At 44.7% G+C, this 23386-nt stretch overlaps 1 protein-coding gene across 1 annotated transcript in view; it reads right to left on the bottom strand.

The window, feature by feature from the left end:
• Nucleotides 1–17732, bottom strand: part of MMP2 (matrix metallopeptidase 2) — a 343614-nt gene extending 325882 nt beyond the window's left edge. Inside the window, exon 1 of the mRNA XM_077458031.1 lies at nt 17435–17732. Within this exon, the coding sequence (XP_077314157.1) occupies nt 17435–17575 (141 nt within the window). The 5' untranslated portion in view covers nt 17576–17732. The remainder of the gene's footprint in view (nt 1–17434) is intronic.
• Nucleotides 17733–23386: the final 5654 nt, after the last annotated feature.

Genomic DNA, 23386 nt, shown 5'->3' with positions numbered 1-23386 from the left:
TGATTTTCTTTAAGGACTGTAACTATGATCAGCACTGTGTGGTTTCCCTTTTTTCTGCAAACTTGCAATCTGGAAGGTTGTCATTTATGTTAGCAAGGTTATATTTCAAGTTAAACCTGATGCATTACCTGTTCTCTAAGTTTTGGTCCCCTTATAGGTAGTCCCCTGACCAATTGGTCCTCTGTGGACAGTTTGATACCATTCTTTTATCTCATATATATGTTTTTAATATTTTTAGAGATTTTGAAATCTTCTACCACACTCATTGCCCAATGTGATGAGCACTTGTCTTTCCTGTCCTGGGTCCTTGGCATGACTGGAAGTGCCATTGATGTTGCTAGTTATCTTAATGACTTTCTTTGGTGTATATATGAATCTATGCTATGGCAGATGAGGAGGATGTCCTTTGGTCCTGGGTGAGTATGTACTGCCAGTGGAACATGGAACTGCTCCATTACTAATCGTCTAATATACCTTTACTGCTTTATGACCATTTTATTTCTCCTGCCATCATATCTCTGTTCCACATTATAAGAGATTCCTGGACATTAGTTTCCTGGAATGTTCAGGGGGTGAGTAGTGGAGTTAAAGTCTAGCCATTTTCAATACCATTCAGCGCAGGAAACTCACCTGTCTAAGGATAAATGATCTCTCCTAACCCAATGGTAATATAAGACACAATTTCACTCTACATACACTGTGTTCTTGAGAGGTGTTAGTATTTTCATTCAGGAGGTTATAGATGATGCTGGGAGATTTGTTTTTTTTGCTATGTAAACTGGGTGATATGCTGTGTATCATTGCTGCCATATATATTCCTCCAACCTTCTCTCTGGAAGTCCTGAAACAGTTTACACATTTTCTTTCCAGACACCCTGGCATTCCAATCTGGGTGCTGGGAAATTTTAATAACTGTATGGATCTGCAGTTAGATAAATTATCCTCTAGATCTGATCACATACTGTACTTTGGAGGTCCCACCCCCTTTGCAGGATTCCTGACTGAAATAGGCACGAGAGACGTATGGAGGGAAAGAAATCCTGATAAAAAGTTTTCTCCTGTTTTTCAGCTGCATACAAATGTCTGTTTTGTAAAGACTTTTGCTTTGGTAGTGTCCTAGCTTTATCCTTGGTAACTTCCTCTGATTATTCTCCCTATAATGTATCCGAACATTCTCCTCTATGGATAGTAATTGATCTAACGCAACTAAAGGGGACCAGACTATGGGTGGAAGGTTAACCCATTTTGGTTTGCCCTTTTTCCAGAAACTGATGGTGTCCCTGATGCCCTTAGCCTGTTTTTGCTACAAAATGCTGATTCAGCCCTTGTTGGTGTAATCCAGGATGCCTTTAAGGCTCACTTGAGGGGATTTAACATTAAACAAATATCACTCATAAAAACTTCCACTAAAGCAAAAAACAAGCAGTTTTTTACACAACAAAAATATTTTGATGAGGGGGAAAACACAGGTCACCTCCTTGCTGTCATCGCTAGATCTCAGCAGGAAGTTTCCCATATAGATGCCATAACTGACCCTACTGGTAGGGTTGTACATCAACAAGACCACATTTCTGAAGTATTTTGCCAATTTTATGCTGACCTATATTCTTCTAAGGTGTTGCCCACCTATGCTGAACTGAGCCATTTTTTAGATTGCTGCCTTCTCCCATAGGTCAACCAGTGGCGGCTGGTGAAGTTTTTGGATGGGGGGGCGCCAGACCACGCCCATCATTGTTGGCCCCTCCCACTTCTCACAAACCACGCCCCTTATATAATCCACCCAATCCGTCCCCTGTATTCCACTTCCTTCCACCCATAGTTTAAAAAATTCTACAGGTTGTATCTTTTACGTTATAGAGGAGTTCTAGGGCTAGAATTATTGATCTCAGTCTAACGATCGCGACGATACCTCAGATGTGTGGTTTGACCACCGTTTTCATATGCAGGCGGCCGGGCGCAGTACTCACGTATGGGTTCGCTTATGCACGCGAGATCGTCGGGACTGAGTGCTTTAAAAAACATTTTTTTTCCTTGTTTATTATATTTATTTTTTCACAGTTAAAAAAAAAAAATGGTGTCACTTTTATTCCTATTACAAGGAATGTAAACATTCCTTGTAATAGAAAAAAGCATGACAGGTCCTCTTAAATATGAGATCTGGGGTCAAAAAGTCCTCAGATCTCATATTTACACAAAAAAGGTTTATAAAAATGTTTTTGCCAGCAAATTAATTGTGAGTAACAACAAGCAACAGAGCAGACCATTACTTTGCTGAATAAGAATACCGCATGGCATAATGTGATCCTCCTGCAAGAAGCATTAAATTATTTGTTTCTTTTACAAATTTCTTATTGCTCTAATAATAATTCCTGCACAGCACACAACAGAGTGTGGTCTAGTAAAGGCTTAGGCCGGCCGGGGACCCGTGTGCATTTGGCAATTAATTATTATTTGTAAATTAATAATTTCATTTGTTTCCCAGAGATAGCAATTATGCCACTCACCTCACTGTCTTGCAGCTCCGCTCGGTCTGAGGACGTCACTTCCGGGTTTCGTGAAGAAGCCGAAAGCCGGAAGTGACCTGCCTATCTTTGAATGACAATGCTCCCGCCCGTAGAATCACAGTGATTTTACGGGCGGAAGCTAGTCACGTTCTACAGTGCGCTGCAAGGTGGGTTTTTAACCCGCAAATGAAGCGCCATGGATGCAATCTTGTGATTGCATCGACGTGGCGCTTCTCATAGTGCACTGCGACTGGCGCCACAGTACACTATGTTAAATTGTTAAATGACGTTTTTTTTTTTTAAATGTCTTAAAGGGCCCGTTTTTTATTTTTTTACTTTTTTTTTAACTTTTTTTTTTTTTACACTGAGGGGGGGCGGCGCCCGGGCGCCCCCTATGGACGGGCCACCACTGAGGTCAACTCTTATAACTTTGGAGGAAATTTCCTTATCAGTGGCTGGCATGGCCAATAGCAAGTCGCCAGGCACTGGTGGACTATCAGCCAAGTTATAAATGATGTAGTGAGCCCTTACTTGCGCAGCTACTTCAAACCTTTAATGCAACCTTGGATTTAAGTAAACTTCCAGCCTCAATGAATGAGGCTATCATTGTAGTGATTCCTAAACCTAGCAAAGATAGATTGTATCCAGATCATTACCAACTGATATCGATACTAAATACCGATGTTAAGCTATTGGCCCATGTCCTGGCTACCTGATTGGCTACTATCATTCAAAAATAATACATCAATCAGGTTTTATCCCTACATGATTAACTTCTCTAAACATTGGGTGTCTGTATTTAATTATCCAGCTTCCTCTTGAAAAACCGGGTAATAGAGCAATTCTGTCCCTTGATGCTGATTAGGGATGAGCTTCGTGTTCGAGTCGAACGCATGTTCGACTCGAACATCGGTCGTTCGTGCGTTCGCCGAATTCCGAACGTTTGGGCCGTTCGCGGCAAAATTCGTGTGGCCCACAATGCACTGCGATGGCGCAATGCATTGCTGTCTCACGATTGGCCAAGCATGCACTGTGACCCCGCATGCTTGGCCAATCGCAGCGCCAGCAGCGAGGAGAGCCATGGTTGGCCACAGGCATCCTGCCTGTGGCCAATCATAGCTCAGGCTGTGTAGTGCACGCCCCACACTATATAAGGCCGCCATTAAGGCAGCCTCGTGCAGTGTGTTGGCGTCTGAAGCAGTGGGTGTTCTGTGTACCTTCAACACAGTTACACACCAATCGTTTTTGGCTGATTTACTATCTTGCTCTTGTGTAGTGGTTACTGCCTGTGCCCTGACCGCAGTATACACCACTATATTCACCTCACCTATATAGCTAGTGATCTAGCTTTAATAATAGAGCTTGCAGTCAGTAGTGTTAGTGCGTGCTGTCTGCGTGCTCTGTACCCAGTACATACCACTATATCCACCTACATAGCTGTTCTCTATTTGAGCCCGATTGTCATCTGCAGGAGTTATTGGAAGTTGTGTGTGCTTCCAGCACAGCACAGTATACATCTGTATATACCCCTTTAACTCTGCTGTTTTCTGGTTATTGTCTGCGTGCCCTGACCGCAGTATACACCGTGATATTCACCTCACCTATATAACTAGTGGTCCATCTTTAACAATAGAGCTTGCAGTCAGTAGTGTCACTCAGGAGATAGTGCGTGCTCTGTACCCAGTACATACCGCTATAATCCACCTACATAGCTGTTCTCTATTTGGGCCCGATTGTCATCTGCAGGAGTTATTGGAAGTTGTGTGTGCTTCCAGCACAGCACAGTATACATCTGTATATACCACTTTAACTCTGCTGTTTTCTGGTTATTGTCTGCGTGCCCTGACCGCAGTATACACCGTGATATTCACCTCACCTATATAGCTAGTGGTCCATCTTTAACAATAGAGCTTGCAGTCAGTAGTGTCACTCAGGAGATAGTGCGTGCTCTGTACCCAGTACATACCGCTATAATCCACCTACATAGCTGTTCTCTATTTGGGCCCGATTGTCATCTGCAGGAGTTATTGGAAGTTGTGTGTGCTTCCAGCACAGCACAGTATACATCTGTATATACCCCTTTAACTCTGCTGTTTTCTGGTTATTGTCTGCGTGCCCTGACCGCAGTATACACCGTGATATTCACCTCACCTATATAGCTAGTGGTCCATCTTTAACAATAGAGCTTGCAGTCAGTAGTGTCACTCAGGAGATAGTGCGTGCTGTGTGCGTGCTCTGTACCCAGTACATACCGCTATAATCCACCTACATAGCTGTTCTCTATTTGGGCCAGATTGTCATCTGCAGGAGTTATTGGAAGTTGTGTGTGCTTCCAGCACAGCACAGTATACATCTGTATATACCCCTTTAACTCTGCTGTTCTATAAAAAAGGCATCTGCAGGAGTTAGTGGGTGTTGTGTGCCTCCAGCACAATATAAACTACCCAACTACTGTTTTACCCAACTCCCTTCAGGCCATTACCATGTCTGGAAGGCCAGCAAGGAGAGGCAGACAGGCGCGAGCCGATAAAAGAGGGCAAGCAGGCTCTGTGTCTAGAGACAACAGTGCTGGTCGTGGACGCGGTGCATTGTCATCAGCACGTGGCCATGGGACATGCTTGTCCTTCTTTTCTGCAGCTGGACATGTTGAACCGCAACATGCCAACGACTTGGTAGAGTGGATGACCAAGCCCTCTTCATCCTCCTCATCCTCTCTCACCCAGTCTCAGGGTAGTAGAAAAGCAGCTGCCAACACATCGTCGTCCCTCCTCTCAATGTCATCATCAGTGACTCCTTCCCTAGACCCACCACGTCCTCCTGAGGAGTCTCCTGAACTCTTTGAGCACAGTGTTGGGTACATGCTCCAGGAGGATGCCCAGTGTTTGGTGGGCTCTGATGATGACACTCAGCTAGAGGAAGGCAGTAGCGTGAGCGCAGAGAGAGAGGATGCTCAAGAAGCACAGCAATCTGGCAGTCATGTTCCACAAGCTGCAGCATACTGCCAGGTTTGCTACAGCGATGAAGAGGGAGGGGGATGATGAGGGCACTGACTCCACGTGGGTGCCTGGAAGGAGGGAGGAGGAGGAGGAGGAGGAGGAGGAGGCACATGTCCAATGAGGCAGGATGCCCTCCGGGGGCCAGCTTAGGGGCAGCACACCGACTGAATCACACCGCAGAGCTCCGCCTGCGCAGAGCGCTTCCTCTGCGCGTTATTCTAAAAGTTCTTTGGTGTGGGCCTTTTTTGAGACGAGTGCATCAGATCGCACCGCTGCTATTTGCAACATATGTCTCAAGCGTATCTCACGTGGCCAAAACATCAGCCGCTTGGGCACCACATGCTTGACCAGACATATGTTGACCTGCCATGCAGCTCGTTGGCAAGCATACCTCAAAGACCCACACCAAAGAACAAAGCGGACCTCTCCTTGCTCCTCATCAGCTGGCATCTCCAACCCCACTAGACCTTCAGTCCTCTCTGAAACCTGCTCTGAGAGGAATGAAGGTGTAGAATTAGGTGTGTCACAGCCAAGTGCTTCCGGGAACTCTGCTAGTGGTACATCCACGTCCGATTATAGAAGGCAAATGTCCCTGCCCCAGCTGCTGGACCGGCGGAAGAAATTTACTCCCAGCCATCCACATGCCCAGCGGTTGAATGCTAGCTTGGCTAAATTGCTAGCACTTCAACTGCTGCCTTTTCAGTTGGTAGACTCGGCCCCCTTCCGTGAGTTTGTACAATGTGCGGTTCCTCAGTGGCAGGTCCCCAAACGCCACTTTTTCTCACGGAAGGCGATTCTGGCTCTCTACCGGCATGTGGAAGGCAATGTCCTTGCCTCGCTGGACAGGGCGGTCAGCGGTAAGGTGCATATTACCGCTGACTCATGGTCCAGCAGGCATGGACAGGGACGTTACCTGTCTTTCACGGCCCATTGGGTCACTCTTCTGGCTGCTGGGAAGGATGCAGGACAAGGTGCAGTAGTGTTGGAGGTTGTTCCGCCACCACGCCTCCAAAATGCTACTATTGGTTGTGACACACCTCTCTCCTCCACCCCCTCCTCTTCTTCTTCCTCCATGGCCTCTTCCAGTGCTCTGTCCTCAGAACCAGCGGTGCTCCGTAGGCGTTGCAGGAGCTACGCAAGTACGCAGGCAAAACGATGCCATGCCGTGCTTGCGCTGGTTTGTTTGGGGGACAGGAGCCACACTGGGGCGGATGTTTTGTCAGCTCTGCAGGGGCAGGCCGAGAGGTGGTTGATGCCACGCCAGCTTAAGCCAGGAATGGTGGTTTGCGACAATGGCACCAACCTCCTCTCCGCCCTCCAACAGGGACAACTGACCCATGTGCCCTGTGTAGCTCACGTCCTTAACCTGGTGGTGCAGCGGTTCTTGGGCAGGTACCCCAGCTTACAGGATGTCCTGAAACAGGCCAGGAGAGTCTGTGTGCATTTCCGCCGATCATTTAATGCCTGTGCTTGGCTGGCTTGAGCTCCAAAAGGAGTTGAACCTGCCCAAGAACCGCCTTATATGTGACATGCCCACCAGATGGAACTCAACATTGGCCATGCTGCAGCGGCTGCACATGCAGCAGAGGGCCATCAATGAGTACCTGTGCGACTACGGCACCAGGACAGGGTCAGGGGAGCTTGGTTTTTTCTCACCACGCCAGTGGGGCATGATCAGGGATGCATGCACTGTCCTGTCACCGTTTGAGGAGGCCACAAGGATGGTGAGCAGTGACAGTGCATGCATCAGTGACACTGTACCTCTTGTCCACCTCTTGGAGCATACGCTGCGTGGAATAATGGACAGGGCACTTGAGGCAGAACAGAGGCAGGAAGAGGAGGACTTCCTTGCCTCTCAAGGCCCCCTTTATCCAGACAGTGTTCCTGCTGTGCCACCCATCACACAGGAAGAGGGTGAGGAGGAGGAAGAGGAGGAGGAGGATGATTGTGTCAGCATGGAGGTGGAGGCTGGCACTCAGCATCAGCATCAGCAGCAGCAGTCTTATAGGGATGATTTACAGTCCCAAGAAACATGTGGACTTGTACGTGGCTGGGAGGAGGTAGCTGCGGATCATGTTGTCCTTAGTGACCCAGAGGACTCCGGACCGAATGCCTCAGCTAACCTACGCTGCATGGCCTCCCTGATCCTGCAAAGCCTGCGGAAGGATCCTCGTATTCTTCGGATCAAGGAGAGGGACCATTACTGGCTGGCCACTCTCCTTGATCCACGGTACAAGGGTAAGGTTGCCGACCTTATCTTGCCATCGCAGAGGGAGCAGAGGATGAGACATCTCCGGGAGGCCTTGCAGAAAGCTCTGTGCAATGCGTTCCCAGAGACTGGGAGGTCACAAACTCCTGGTCCTGGACAACGTGTTGCTGAGGCATCAGTCAAAAGGAGCGGTGGAGAAGGTGGCCGTCTGACTGATGCTTTCAGACAATTTTTTAGTCCGCAGCCCCAAGGTATGATTGGTTCCAGCACCCATCGCCAGCGTCTAATTTACATGGTGCAGGAATACCTAGGGGCAAGGTCAGACTTGGACACCTTTCCCACTGAAAATCCTCTGGCTTACTGGGTCTTGAGGATGGATCACTGGCCAGAGCTTGCACAGTATGCAATTGAGCTACTGGCCTGTCCTGCATCCAGCGTTCTTTCGGAACGCACCTTCAGTGCTGCTGGTGGCTTTGTTACCGATCACAGGGTGCGTCTGTCCACCGAATCAGTTGATCGACTGACCTTCATCAAGATGAATCAGTCTTGGATCACCCACAGCTACCAAGCACCTGAAGCTGATGTAACCGAATAATTTTTTTTTTAAATACCACATCCCTTCAAGACTGCCTATGCTGATGCTGAGTGACTGTCCTGTTATGTTGATTGTCTATCCTCTTCCTCCTCCGCTGATATGTTGGAAGAACATTTTTGGTTCTGGGTGATGCCAGCAGCCCAATTTTTCTGCCCCTGTTTAACAGGAGCGTTTAAGTACAATTTTTGATGCAATGCTTTGCAGCAGGGCTAATTCCTGCAATAAAACTACAGTATATGGCAGAGGTTGCAGTGTGATGGCACCAGTGCCTAAGGCCCAATTTTTCTGCCCCTGTTTAACAGGGGCGTTTAAGTACAATTTTTGATGCAATGCTTTGCAGCAGGGCTAATTCCTGCAATAAAACTACAGTATATGGCAGAGGTTGCAGTGTGATGGCACCAGTGCCTAAGGCCCAATTTTTCTGCCCCTGTTTAACAGGGGCGTTTAAGTACAATTTTTGATGCAATGCTTTGCAGCAGGGCTAATTCCTGCAATAAAACTACAGTATATGGCAGAGGTTGCAGTGTGATGGCACCAGTGCCTAAGGCCCAATTTTTCTGCCCCTGTTTAACAGGGGCGTTTAAGTACAATTTTTGATGCAATGCTTTGCAGCAGGGCTAATTCCTGCAATAAAACTACAGTATATGGCAGAGGTTGCAGTGTGATGGCACCAGTGCCTAAGGCCCAATTTTTCTGCCCCTGTTTAACAGGGGCGTTTAAGTACAATTTTTGATGCAATGCTTTGCAGCAGGGCTAATTCCTGCAATAAAACTACAGTATATGGCAGAGGTTGCAGTGTGATGGCACCAGTGCCTAAGGCCCAATTTTTCTGCCCCTGTTTAACAGGGGCGTTTAAGTACAATTTTTGATGCAATGCTTTACAGCAGGGCTAATTCCTGCAATAAAACTACAGTATATGGCAGAGGTTGCAGTGTGATGGCACCAGTGCCTAAGGCCCAATTTTTCTGCCCCTGTTTAACAGGGGCGTTTAAGTACAATTTTTGATGCAATGCTTTGCAGCAGGGCTAATTCCTGCAATAAAACTAGAGTATATGGCAGAGGTTGCAGTGTGATGGCACCAGTGCCTAAGGCCCAATTTTTCTGCCCCTGTTTAACAGGGGCGTTTAAGTACAATTTTTGATGCAATGCTTTGCAGCAGGGCTAATTCCTGCAATAAAACTACAGTATATGGCAGAGGTTGCAGTGTGATGGCACCAGTGCCTAAGGCCCAATTTTTCTGTCCCTGTTTAACAGGGACATGTAATTACAATTCTTGATATAATATTTCACAGGAGGGCCCCTTCCTGTGCCCACCCAGAGTAACGGTGAGGACTTATAGTGTTGTGGCACCAGCACCACAACCACCAAAGGTAAATTTTTCTACCACTGTTCAACAATGGCATGTAATTACAATTCTTGATATAATCGTTCACAGCAGGGCGCTCCAGCGCCCACCAAGAGTCACTTTGAGGGCTTACAATGTTGTGGCAAAACCAACACCTTGTTCCGCCATTTCTGCAGAGCATATAGGGCAGGCCCCTACTTTCAAACATCCAATTTACAAACATCTCCTACTTGCAAACGGAAGGAGACAACAGCAAGTGAGATGAAAAAAGATGGACGACAAAACAAATTATACAGGGGTGATAACCCTTCCCTATGTTTTCCAAAAAGCTTAAAAATAGTTTTTTTGACTGGAGCTACACTTTAAAAATGTACCAGTTGAAAATGACAAACAGATTCAACTTAACACAACAAACCTACACAGTCCCTGTCTTGTTTGCACCACCTGTATACTACTGTTCTGAGTATATAGGGCCTGGGGGCCACACACATTTCCTTTTTTTAATATGGGTACGGGGTTCCCCTTAATATGCGTACAAGACCCAAATAGGCTGGTAATGGGCAGGGAGGGCTACCCATGCCATTTTTCTGAATGATTTTCAACCATATTCCAGGAACCAGATATAACATTAAAACCGCAAGCAGTTTTAAATGGTGTTATTTCCATTTAATGTCATTTTGTGCAGGGACTGTTCTAAACACGGGAAACACGTGGCACTTCACAGGCATACTACAGACACCCCCCAGGCACCATATTTAAAGGAATATTTCATTTTTTTTTTTCACTTTAATCGTCATTAAAATCAGTGTTCCCGCCAAAACGGCCGCTTTTAAAACTTTTTATTGCATTGACCCATGTCCCCTGAGGCAGGAGTCAGGTCCCCAAACCCTTTTTAGGACATTATCTTGCATATCAGCCGTTAAAATTAGCACTTTCTATTTCGAACGTTCGAGTCCCATAGACTTCAATGGGGTTCTAACGTTCGTTACGAACGCGGGGTCCGTTCGAAAGTTCTGGTGCGAACCGAACCGGGGGGTGTTCGGCTCATCCCTAATGCTGATAAAGCATTCAACAGTGTTGAATAGAATTATTTATGGGCTGTTCTTCATAAATTCCACCTTGGGAACGGGTTCATAGCCTGAATAAAACCTCTTTATGCAATACCGATGGCGAGAATTTGCATTAACGGTTCCCTTTCCTACCCCTGCCTAGTGCCCATTGCCCCCCCCCCCCCCCCCATACTTTTTTTCCTGGCACTGGAACCCTTTCAAGCAATAAAATTGGCTTTAAGAGAGGAATACAGGACGATAACATTTCATTGTACACTAATGATGCTTTACTATATCTGGGGGACACTGCTGGCTCACTGGCAGCGGCAATGACCATTATTGAGGAATATGGATCCTACTCTGGATTTTCCATAACTTGGCACAAATCCATCCTCCTTCCATTGGATCCTCTATCTGATCTCCAATGACCTCCCAGATATCTGTGGTATCCTCCTTCCGATATCTTGGCATTGTAGCCCCCAAGATTATTTTAAAAAAAAAATCTTTAACCTATCCTAAAAAAAATGTAAAAGTAAATGTGCTAGTTGGTGTAAACTCCCACTGTCAGTAACTGGTCATGTTAACTTAATTAAAATGGTATGGCGCCACAACTGCTCTATGGGCACCACAATTGCTCTATGTATTGCACAATTGACCTATATTAATTCCCTGCTTTTGATTTGCACAAATAGACTCACAATTTAGAGAGTTGATTTGGAGGAAGGGACAAGCCACAATTAAACTCTCTACCTTACAATACCCTAAGGATCAGAGAGGTATGGCAGTGCCTCGTACTCAAACCTATTTTGACGCAGCTCAGCTTCAGCATTTGGTGGGTTGGGCCTTGCTAACACTGCAGATCCTTATCGAAATCTGCTGACAGACTCTGACATGGTCTATTCTACTTTTTAACATTTAGAAATGGGTTTACCTGCTGTCCCATCCCATTATACAAAAGTGCTTTTTTTATCTATAGAAAAGGTTAAAATGCTAGGGCTAGCTGGGTTTCTCCATTGTACTCCTATTTGGGGCAAAAGGTTCTATGCTGAATTATATAATTTGACAGACACTTAACACTGGGCACTGGATGGTATTGGATTCCTTTCTCAATTCTATATGAACAATGTTCTGAAAACGTTTGACCAGCTAAGAGAGGAGTTCAACATCTCACAGGCTGGGATTTTGGTTCTCTGTCTAGCTGAATGATATTTTTTAGATTCTCTCATGTCAGAAACTGATAAAAGGGGTGCTACTTCCAGAATTTACTACTGATGGATAATCAGGATTCGGCTTTGCTGCCGAGTAGAAGGAAGTGGGAAGCAGATACAGGCTCCATGGAGAATATTGGGAGGCGGTGTTGGTGGCTGTACCATTGGTGTCAGTGTCAGCTGCACAAAAGTTGTCCCAGCTATTTATTCTACGCCGCACTTATCATAGGCCGAAACAGTTATGCGCCTGGGGAAGAATGGACTCCCCTATTTGCCCTAAGTGTAAAGCTCATAACTGAGACTTTATACATAGGTTCCGTCACAGGGACATTTCCAGATCATATCTCCCCCACTCCGTTTGAGTGTTTCCGTCAGTATACCGCTTTCTAAGTCCTGGAACACGACGCCAATGGATCTGGATATAGGAACCCCCAAGAACTAGACAACACCAGTCTTGGAATACATCAGGAATAGCCTTTTATTTGAGATCTCCCACAAATATATACAGCAAGATGACTAAAACCTAACCTAATTAGCATAAGCTAATTATCTAATCATTGACCCAGACTAGTTGACTGAGAGACAAGACTTTTCAGGGTACGTCTCCTAGCTCACTGACTGACTATTCAATACACATTACCATATTACCATAAACATCAACACAGGGTTAATTAGAACAACAACAATGTGTGGAATATTCTTACAAGCCAGACTAGACTCATTTACACAACAGACAGGTGGCGAGATCGGATGACGACGGACAGCAGAGTACGTCGTCACCCGATCCGATCCGCAGATGGATGGAAAAGTAGGTTTTTCCTCTGTCACACTTTTCCAGATCGGAGCGGATGTCAGCGGACATGTCATCGCTGACATCCGATGCGCCATAGAGGTCTATGGAGCATCCGTTCAGGTCCGCCTAAAAAACTGACAGGCGGACCTGAACGGATCATACGTCTGAAAGAGGCCTTTGGGAACAGAAGTGCTTGCCTTGGGGAAAGGAAGATCCTAGGCACCTTTTCTTTTGTATAGGAGGCCATATGTTACATACACCTGAACATTGCACTCCTGACCATTGCATTGTACAGTAAAGGTTTAGTGGTCAGGAGTATGCAATGTGCAACAATCAGAAGTACAGTATGTAGCTTACAATATATGCTGGCCTTTATATGGTACATATTTCTAACCTGTACGCTATACACAGACTTGGAAATAGCATGCCGAACTGCAGCTAACAAAGCTAGAAATACTCTCATGCATTTAACCCTTTTGCTGTCAGAGACATTTTTGAGTTTTTTTTGTACACAAAATCATTGTAGGCCTGAAGATTATATTAAACCCCAAACATTATATATTTTCTAAAAGCAGACACCATAGAGAATAAAATAGTGGTTGTTCCAATTTTTTATGTCACTAGATATTACTGTAAAGGTCTAGCAAACAAAAGATTTCAGTAAAGAACACACTAAAGTGAATTTTACGGCAAACAAACACAAACTACTCACATTTTTGATAAAATATAAAAGACAAGGTTGTACTGAGTAAGTAGATACCCAACATGTCAAACCTTAAATTTGTGTTCCCCGTGAAATGGCAACAAATTTTAATACCCTTTATATTTTCCATAGGTGGTGCTTCAAAACCCTCTATAGGTCATTATATATTACATAACTGTGACCCTTGCACTATGTTTATTTGACTGTATGTTACATACTCCTCATCCCTGCATTTTGTACATTATAAACTTATGACCCCTGCTCTATTTATACTATGCTGTACATGCTCCTGATTCACACACTCTGTACATTACATACTCTTGACTCCTGCACTCTAAATGCTATATTCAACACTAAATACCCCTGAAGAAAATGGTTACTGTTTTATCAGTTTCAGGTTCCTAAGTAATCCTTGATTATTTTATTGAAGCCTGACTCATAGTTACACCAATGGGGGTGCTAAAAAATACTCCAGATCTAATCATACTGGGTGGCCTGCTAGCCCACAGCTTCACCTCCATGTATGGAGCTTCTGAGGGCCAGGGCAGGTTATGCCACGTCCTCCCACTGCTTCTGGTATTTGAAGGCTGGGATGTACTTTTGAGTCTTGAATTGGATCACTGCCCAGGCCCATTGATGGCGCACTTCGGTCATGAGGATGAGATGCTTTGTTGAGATCAGAGTATTATTTTCAAGTTTTGTGTAGAATTATCCTAGACAGCAACAAGGGACATTTTTCTATTTTTTTTTTTAACTACCATGCAAACGAACACTGTTTATAGTTACCTATCCTACTGCTTGTACCTTGAATCTAAGCCCTTTTGCAGAGCAAAGCAGTCAGCAGGATTTTGCTATTTGAAACACATCTGGATGTGCTCCTTTTAAAAGGGCCCATAACTTCATCACTGCCCAAGATCCATAGATTTCATTTGTCACCCTAATTGTTTGCATGGCAAACTAGTCTCTACTTTGTCAATAAATATGCATTTTTACTCATTCTTATTTCAGCATAAAATTCAAACTTGCCATTTTGCAGCTGGTAAGTAAAGAAAATAAATATATAACTCAAACTTAAAACTGTGGGCTTGATTTAGAGTCCTTTTACACTGAGCGGATCCGTTTGAGGAACTCTGCTTGCTCGGTGGGGATCGATCTGCTGATTCCTGCAGGGTAGACAGATGTCAGGTTCATCTCCACTCACTGTGCTGAGACTCTCCTCTATGGGGAAATCGTATTAAAATGGACCGCCTGTCCATTTTCATCCGATCTAATCCACCAGATGGATGGAAAATAGGGCCACCATTCATCTGGATTTGGCAGACAGGATCAGCTTGAATAGCAGCGGGTGTCAGCGGACATGTCACAGCTGACATCCGCTGCCCCATAGGGGTGAATGGAGCGTCTGAACAGGTCAGCCTGAAAAAATTACAGGCAGACCTCATGGGAAAGTCTGTGTGAAAGGACTTTACTGCCGTTTTAGCGGCACTATTCACCCCGCTAGCGGGGCGGTTTTAACCCTCGCTATTGGCCTAAAAATGGTTAAAACCGCCCGCAAAACACAGCTGCAGCAGCACTTTGCGGCAGTACAGCAGCGTTGCCCATTGATTTCAATGGGCAGGGGTGCTTTAGGAGTGGTGTATTCCCTCGGGCTTTCACACTGGGTTTGCAGCTTAGGCTTTTTTCAGATGCTTTACAGTCGCAATTTTTAGCTCTAAATCACCTGAAAAATGCCTTCAGTGTGAAAGGGGTCTTATTAAACCTAGAGAGTGCAAAATCTTGTGCAGCTGTGCATAGAAAACAATCAGCTTCCAGCTTTTTTTTGTCAAAGCTTAATTGAACAAGCCGAAGTTAGGCCCCATTCACACCTCAGTGTTTTGTAGCTTGAAGCCTGAAGCTACAAAACGCTTGAGGGGAAAAAATCCATTATTCTCTATGGAGATGGTTCACATCTTCACTCCAATTCGCCTGAAGCTCAAACAAGTTCTGGACCCTTTTTTGTCCCTCGAATTGGGCAGATTTTGGCGTTTTTGGAGCAGGAAGCAGATTACAAAATCTAAAAACTTAGCAACAAATGATGAAACATATGATAATTGTTCCTATTGGCTTATAAAAAAAAAAAAAAACGCCAAAGCTCAAAAACGCTGGAAAATGCTGCATGGAAACATGCAAATACGCATGACAAAACGCTGTAAAAATGCTCAAAAACACTATGCTCAGGTGTGAATGGGGCCTAAGAAGCTGATTATCTACCATCCACAGCTGCACTTGATTTCAGTTTTAGTAAATCAATCCCACTGTGTCTAAAAGAAAAACAAAACTCAGAAAGATCAGTTTACACATATTGAAAACCAAGCTGTAATAAAATGCTGACTTTACTGGTTTAAAAGTCCAGAAGATAAAATAATACACAGCTTGCTGGAAAATATTTGTGTGATGAAACCTCTTTTTATGGAATAGCAGGAAGGGTGTATTCACTTTGCGGAGACAGCTCTTATCCATTATTTAAATTGTATAGCCCCATACACACTATCAGATTTTCTGCTGAGTTTTGCCTTCAGATTTACCAAAACCATGTAGTGCAAGGGCCTGCCTGATTGCATAAACATTGAAACTCCTAAGGTTTGACCTCATATTATGTGGTTTTGGTAAATCCGAAGGAAAAACTCAGCAGACAATCTGATAGTGTGTATGGGGTTTAAGACACACTGGGGTAAGTAGTTGTGTGAGGATATACAGAACTCGTCACGTGCCATCACGTGCACATCCATGACCACACTAAGGTACAGCATTTTCTGGCAGATTTTGATAATCATATAGTGACTACACTGGGCAAGAGGCATTTGTCTACTTAAAGAAATAATTTTGCATGCTGATATTTAAAAAGGTTAGGTGAAATTATACCCTGCAGAGTAGGGGGTAAAGAGAGAGAGGTCTTCCTTTCTGATTTTTCTGAATATTTAAAGAAAGTTCTACTGTTATTTTTAATCCATAACATCAAAGAAGATTTGGTAAAGTTAATACACTATTACTAACAAGAATACCTCATTATTTGTAATTTCAATGTAAAATCACTAGTGTTTTATAATAAGAACCGTTTTCTGTTTGTTTGTTTTTTAACATTGTTACTTTTCTTACAGTGTTTAAGGTTATCATTGTTACACCTCTAAAAAATACAGACAATGTACTATATAATGCATGATTTGCAGTAAACAGTAGTATTGTTGAAGTAGGATTAATCACAAAGGGTTGGTCAATACATTATTTTTTTATATTTTAATACATTATCAATAGCTCTAAACCTTCATGCTGTTTAGGTATCGAAGAGACATATTTTAGTAGGGTGGAGGGGGGTTACGCATGAATGAGGAATTTAAGGCCACTATGTAAAACGTTCATAATAAAATAAATAGCACACAGATAATGTTTTTCTGTGGTTTGTATGTGATATATGTGTCTATGTAGAATACAAAGCCCTTTCTTAAGAAACTAAAGCTGGCCATACAACTATAGATTATCTGCAGATTTTCTATGGTTAGATGGAAAAAGTGCAACAGATTTCTTATTGTTCGCTAAACTGTGTGGATGGAGGAATCTCCCACTTTTTCCATCTAACCATAGAAAATCTGCAGATAATCTATAGGTGTATGGCCAGTTTAACACAGAGAAGAGCTGACATTTCTCATAATAAATATAATTAGTGCCCACGTCTTTAACTAATTATGCCACTAACACATCTTTGTATGCAAGGCAGAATTGGCTAGTTATAGAACTAGTGAAGTAATGAAAAATAGATATTTTTAATTTTTTACAATAAATGTAAAAATTATCTAAATATGATTTTTTGAAAAGGGCTTCAACATAACCTGTGAAAAATTTGATTAAAAAAAATCTTTAAACTTTAAACTGAAATTGTCATCAAAATTCATTATAGTATGCACAGACTAGGCGTTCTATGGCTCAGTGTTATTTAGTGCCAAAACACTTTTTACTGTTCTATGACTTAAATGAATAAATTGTTGCAAACAGACTTACGGTAACCAACTCTTTGTCTGTTTTGGGCGACGTGTCTCCTGGAAACTTAATGATGGGTGAAGGTGCAGCTGTGTTCTGGTCAATCAGATCAAAAAATTGAAAACAAAAAGCACAGAGATGAATTGCTTGAATAAATTTCATCCTTAGCTAGCTAGTGGCAAATCCCTGGTTACAATATAGAGAGTCCTTCAGAAACTTCTTGTGCCTCTAAAGTGGTAATTCTTTATCTCGTACTGACAGCTGCCCAACTTTTCTGTGTGTTGAGTTCCTTTGTGTGGAATGTGATCCAGATGTACTGTACACTTTGTAGCTAACTCAGGAGAAAGGGAAACATGTGAGGAGGAGGAGGGAAGCCAGATGTGGCTGGCAGGATGTTCTTAACCCCAGAAATCCTGGTGTAAAGCATATTGACTCAGTGTGACACAAAGATTCTCTTTGTTGACTGTTTTTTTATGCCTCAGTATCCTACAACATTCATGTATATATTAACCTCTGCCTAATAATAATATGCATATAACAAATCCTTTAAATGACTACTCACTACGCATATACAATATCTCACAAAGTACAAAAAAAGAGCAGAAAAATCCTCCATAGCAATAAACAATAACACTGAAGAATGTAGAGAAGAGAAAACAAATTTTAAGCCCCTAGATATGGCACTAGTCCATATACAGTTAAAATATATCAATATTTATTACGAAAGTGCATTTCTAAAAAACAGACAATATTTTCATTAAAACCAAACCTGTTCATCAATACACAGGTATTACACCAACAACCTCATTACAATATACTGACTTATATCCAGTTGTGTGTTTAAGCAGTATATCTTTTGTGTGAAATTCTCCACAAAACAACGCATTTCCTGGACTTTGGTCCACTTCCTCAGGAGCTTACTGATATGTGAATATTGGATTATGATAAAATGATTGTGGTTGGAGTGATTCAACACTTGGTTTTTAATTTCTCCTGAATGTTTTTGTTATGTTATGAGTGCTGTTTTTGTTTTTGATTGTAGTTGTTTAACCACTTCCCTACCGCTGTATTGTCATATGACGCCCATAGGAACCCTTCGTCCCTCTGGGTGGGCGTCATATGACATCCCCTGCATTGTGGAGCCTGCTGCATCCCTTGGCACGTGCGTCACGGGTCACAAGGGATGCAGCGGGTGCGCACCACCAGCGGCACGCGTGCACCACAATGCAAAGAATCCCAGGACGTTATATGACGCCCGCCCGGAGGGACGAAGGGTTCCTGCAGGCGTCATATGACAATAGAGCAGTTAGGAAGTGGTTAATAAAGACACCAGTCCATCCAGTTCAACTTGTTTGGGTGTGTGAGTGTGTTTATGTTAATAATAATTCCCATATTTCAGTATATTGAGTTTGCTAAGATGCCCATCTAAGAGTTTTTTTTTAAATATCAACACTTCCCACTGACACCACCGATTGTGGAAAGGAGTTCCACATCCTTACTACTTTGACAGTAAAAAACCCTTTACGCAGTTTAAGGTTAAACGGTGTCTCCTCCAATTTCAATGATTGGCTTTTTAAGCTCCCTGAAACGGAACACTTTTATCCCAATGCTAGTATCACCAATGAGATATTTGTATATTGCTATCATATCTCCTCTAAGCGTCTCTTCTCCAGGGAGATTAAGTTTAACCACTTACAGAATTTGTCCCCTTCCTGACCAGAGCACTTTTGCGATTGGGCACTGCAACGATTTAACTGAAAATTGCGCGGTCGTGGGACGCTGTACTCAAACAAAATTGACATCCTTTTTTTCCCCCACAAATAGAGCTTTCTTTCGGTGGCATTTGATCACCTCTGCAGTTTTTATTTTTTGCACTATAAACAAAAGAATAGTGACAATTTTGAAAAAAACGCATAATATTTAACTTTTTGCTATAATACATATCCCCCAAAAATATATAAAAAACATATTTTTTCCTCAGTTTAGGCCAATATTTTTGGTCAAACAAAAATCTCAATATGTTTACATTGATTGGTTTGTGAAAAAATGATAGCATCTACAAAATGGGGGATAGATTTATAGCATTTTTATAAAAAAAATGTTTAGTAATGGCGGCAATCTGTGATTTTTATCAGGACTGCGACATTATGGCAGACACATCGGACATTTTTGACACTATTTTGAGACCATTGTAATTTATACAGCGATCATCAATGCTATAAAAATGCATTGATTACTGTGTCAATGACACTGGCAGTGAAGGGGTTAACCACTAGGGGCAGTGAAAGGGTTAAGTGTGTCCTAGGTAGTGATTGTAACTGTGAGGGGGCTGGACCTAAACACACAGAACAGTGATCACAGCTCACTGTCCTGTCACTAGGCAGAATGGAAAAATGCTTTGTAGTGATGGACGAACTTCCAACGTGACGTTTCGTGAACGCGGACCGCGAACACGGCCGATAGTTTGCGAACCGTAACGTTCGCGGCAGGCCCCATTGACTTCAATAGGATGCGAACTTTGCAAACCTACAGGTCAAATTTGCAGCCACAAAATAATTACTAGCTGTGCAAACATAGTCCCACCACATGGCCAATGACATAACACATGTATGAGGTGAATCTGGGATCGGCAGCTACAAGCATTCTTTTTTTATATGTGAAATTGTGACAATTCAGGACTGTGGAGCGCATGAAGGCAATGGAGGAGAGGGAAGGTCAGGGTAGGCAAAGAAGAGGGTACAGGAGATGATCACCAGCAGTGTGACATACAGCAATGATACCTGCACCGTGATAGTGATCTGACACCAGCACGGTGATAGAGAGCACTGACATCAGCAGCCTGACATAAAGCACTGACACCAGCACCATGATATACAGCACTGACACCAGCACCGTGATAGAGAGCACTGACATCAGCAGCGTGACATACAGCAATGACACCTGCACCGCGATAGAGTGATCTGACACCAGCACCGTGATAGAGAGCACTGACATCAGCACCGTGATATACAGCACTGACATCAGCAGCGTGACATAGAGCAATGACACCTGCACCGTGATAGAGTGATCTGACACCAGCACCGTGATGGAGAGCACTGACATCAGCAGTGTGACATAAAGCACTGACACCAGCACCGTGATATACAGCACTGACACCAGCACCGTGATATACAGCACTGACTTGAAATTGTGACAATTCAGGACTGTGGAGCGCATGAAGGCAATGGAGGAGAGGGAAGGTCAGGGTAGGCAAAGAAGAGGGTACAGGAGATGATCATCAGCAGCGTGACATACAGCAATGACACCTGCACCGTGATAGAGTGATCTGACACCAGCACCGTGATAGAGAGCACTGACATCAGCAGCGTGACATAAAGCACTGACACCAGCACCGTGATATACAGCACTGACACCAGCACCGTGATAGAGAGCACTGACACCTGCACCGTAAGCAGCCCCAGGAGGAAGTCAGCATAGCACAGGGATGGTAGGAGCCCCTCATAATGAGCATAGCACAGGGATGGTGGGAGCCCCTCATAATATGCACAGCAGAGGTACAGCCCCAGGAGCAAGTCAGCACAACACAGGGATGGTGGGAGCCCCTCATAATAAGCAGCCCCAGGAGAATGTCAGCATAGCACAGGGATGGTGGGAGCCCCTCATAATAAGCAGCCCCAGGAGGAAGTCAGCGCAGCACAGGGATGGTGGGAGCCCCTCATAATGAGCATAGCACAGGGATGGTGGGAGCCCCTCATAATGAGCATAGCACAGGGATGGTGGGAGCCCCTCATAATATGCACAGCAGAGGTACAGCCCCAGGAGCAAGTCAGCACAGCACAGGGATGGTGGGAGCCCCTCATAATAAGCAGTCCCAGTAGAAATATGACACCGCTCAACCTCTTCAAACAGGAGGGTACGGGCATATAGTACGGTGTGCTTTTTTTGGAAGTGAGCCAAATGAAGAAAGAAGGTCTGTGTGCTCGAATAAAAAAATTGTTTATAGACATACATGGTCTACTGGTCACATGTGTTGAATTCCTCCGAGATCCATGCCTCATTCATTTTTAGAAATGTGAGGTAGTTAACACTGTCGTGAGCTAGGCGAGTACGCTTATCGGTCACGATCCCCCTGCTGCGCTGAACGTCCTTTCGGACTGGACACTGGACGCGGGGCAAGCCAACAGTTCGATTGCAAATTGGGCAAGCTCTGGCCAGAGGTCAAGCCTGCCCACCCAGTAGTCCAGGGGTTCATCACTCCTCAGAGCGTCCACATCGGCCATTAACCCGATGTAGTCGGACACCTGACGGTCTAGGCGTTCCCTGATGCTGGATCCGGATGACACCTGTCGATGGGTCGGCTGAAAGAATGACCTCATATCAGAAGTCACCAACACATCTTCAAACCGGCTTCTTCTTGCAGGCGCTGTTGGATTGGTACCCGCAACTCCTTCTCTGGGAGTGGTAATTGCTTCTCTGCCAGCGCACGCAAAAGCAGAATGCAGCCTTTCTCGAAGCAAGGCCTGGAAGTGCTCCATTCTGACAGCCCTCTGTGACGCCGGTAACATTTCCGCCATTTTGTGTTTGTACCGGGGGTCTAAGTACCTTGCCACCCAGTACTGGTCCTTGACCCTTACGCTTTTTATACGGGGGTCCCTATTAAAACACTGGAGCATGAAGGCCCCCATTTGCACTAAACTGGAAGTGGTGTGGTGGCCTGGCTCCTGCTCATCATCCAGGATAATGTCGTCCTCTTCATTCTCCTCTCCCCATCCACGCACAACAACAGGGATCCCAGAAAGGTTTAAAGCATGCTCTTCTTGCTCCTCCTCATCCGCCCCGGCACCATCCTCCTCTGACTCCTCTTCAGACTCCTGTTGTTCACTTGTCTCAGATAGAGTAGCCCCCCCTGGGAATTAATCCAGCATTGCGACTTCCTCATCTTCCCGCTCCTGCTCCTCCACAGCTTGATCAATGACACGACGCAATGCACGCTCCATAAAGAAGGCATAAGGTACCATGTCACTGATGGCGCCATGGCTGCGACTGACCAGTTTGGTGATCTCCTGAAATGGCCGCAGAAGTCTGCATGCGTCACGCATGAGTATCCACTGGCGTGGTGAAAAAAAAAACAGCTCCCCAGAACCTGTTCTGCCGCAGAGTTCATACAGGTAGACGTTAACTGCACGTTTCTGCTGGAGCAGCCTATCAAGCATATAGAAGGTTGAGTTCCATCGCGTCGGGCAATCGCAAATAAGACGTCTGACCGGCAGATTGTGTCGCCGCTGAATGTCAGCAAGGCGAGCCATGGCCGTGTAAGATCTTCTGAAATGGGCCGAGATTTTCCTTGCCTGACGCAAGATGTCCTGGACCCCAGGGTATTTGACAACGAATCGCTGCACGACCAAGTTTAAGACGTGTGCCATGCATGGCACGTGCTTAATTTTGCCCTGTTTCAATGCGCTAAGCAGATTGGCACCGTTGTCACACACCACTTTACCAACTGTCAAATTGAGCGGTGTTAGCCACTGATCTGCCTGTGAACGCAAAGCTGAAAGGAGTGCCGGGCCAGTGTGGCTCTTGGCTTCCAGGCACAACAGACGCAGCACGGCATGGCAACGTCTCACCTGGCATGTCGAATAGATTCTGGGGAGTGCCATGCGGCGCAGCGGAAGAGACGCTAGCAGCGGAAAAGGAGGAGTCAGCCGAGGAGGAGAGGGAAGAGGATGGAGTAGGAGGAGGAGGAGAAGAAGAGCCAGGCCTGCATGCAATCCGTGGTGGTAAAACCAAATCTACACGGGTGCCACGGGTTACATGCTTGGCGGCCGTCAGATGGTTCACCCAGTGGGCAGTAAAAGTGATATACCTTCCCTGCCCGTGTTTGCTAGACCACGTGTCTGTGGTCAGATGTATCTTGGCACTGACACTGTGTGCCAGAGATACATTCACTTGCCGCTGAACATGGCCATATAGCTC

This window comes from Lithobates pipiens, unplaced genomic scaffold, assembly GCF_037356315.1.
Source record: "Lithobates pipiens isolate NorthernLeopardFrog02 unplaced genomic scaffold, aLitPip1_a1.2 Scaffold_10, whole genome shotgun sequence".
In the NCBI taxonomy this organism is placed as follows: Eukaryota; Metazoa; Chordata; class Amphibia; order Anura; family Ranidae; genus Lithobates; species Lithobates pipiens.
The sequence above is the reverse complement of the archived record's forward strand: the minus strand, read 5'-3'. Positions and strand labels throughout refer to the sequence as shown.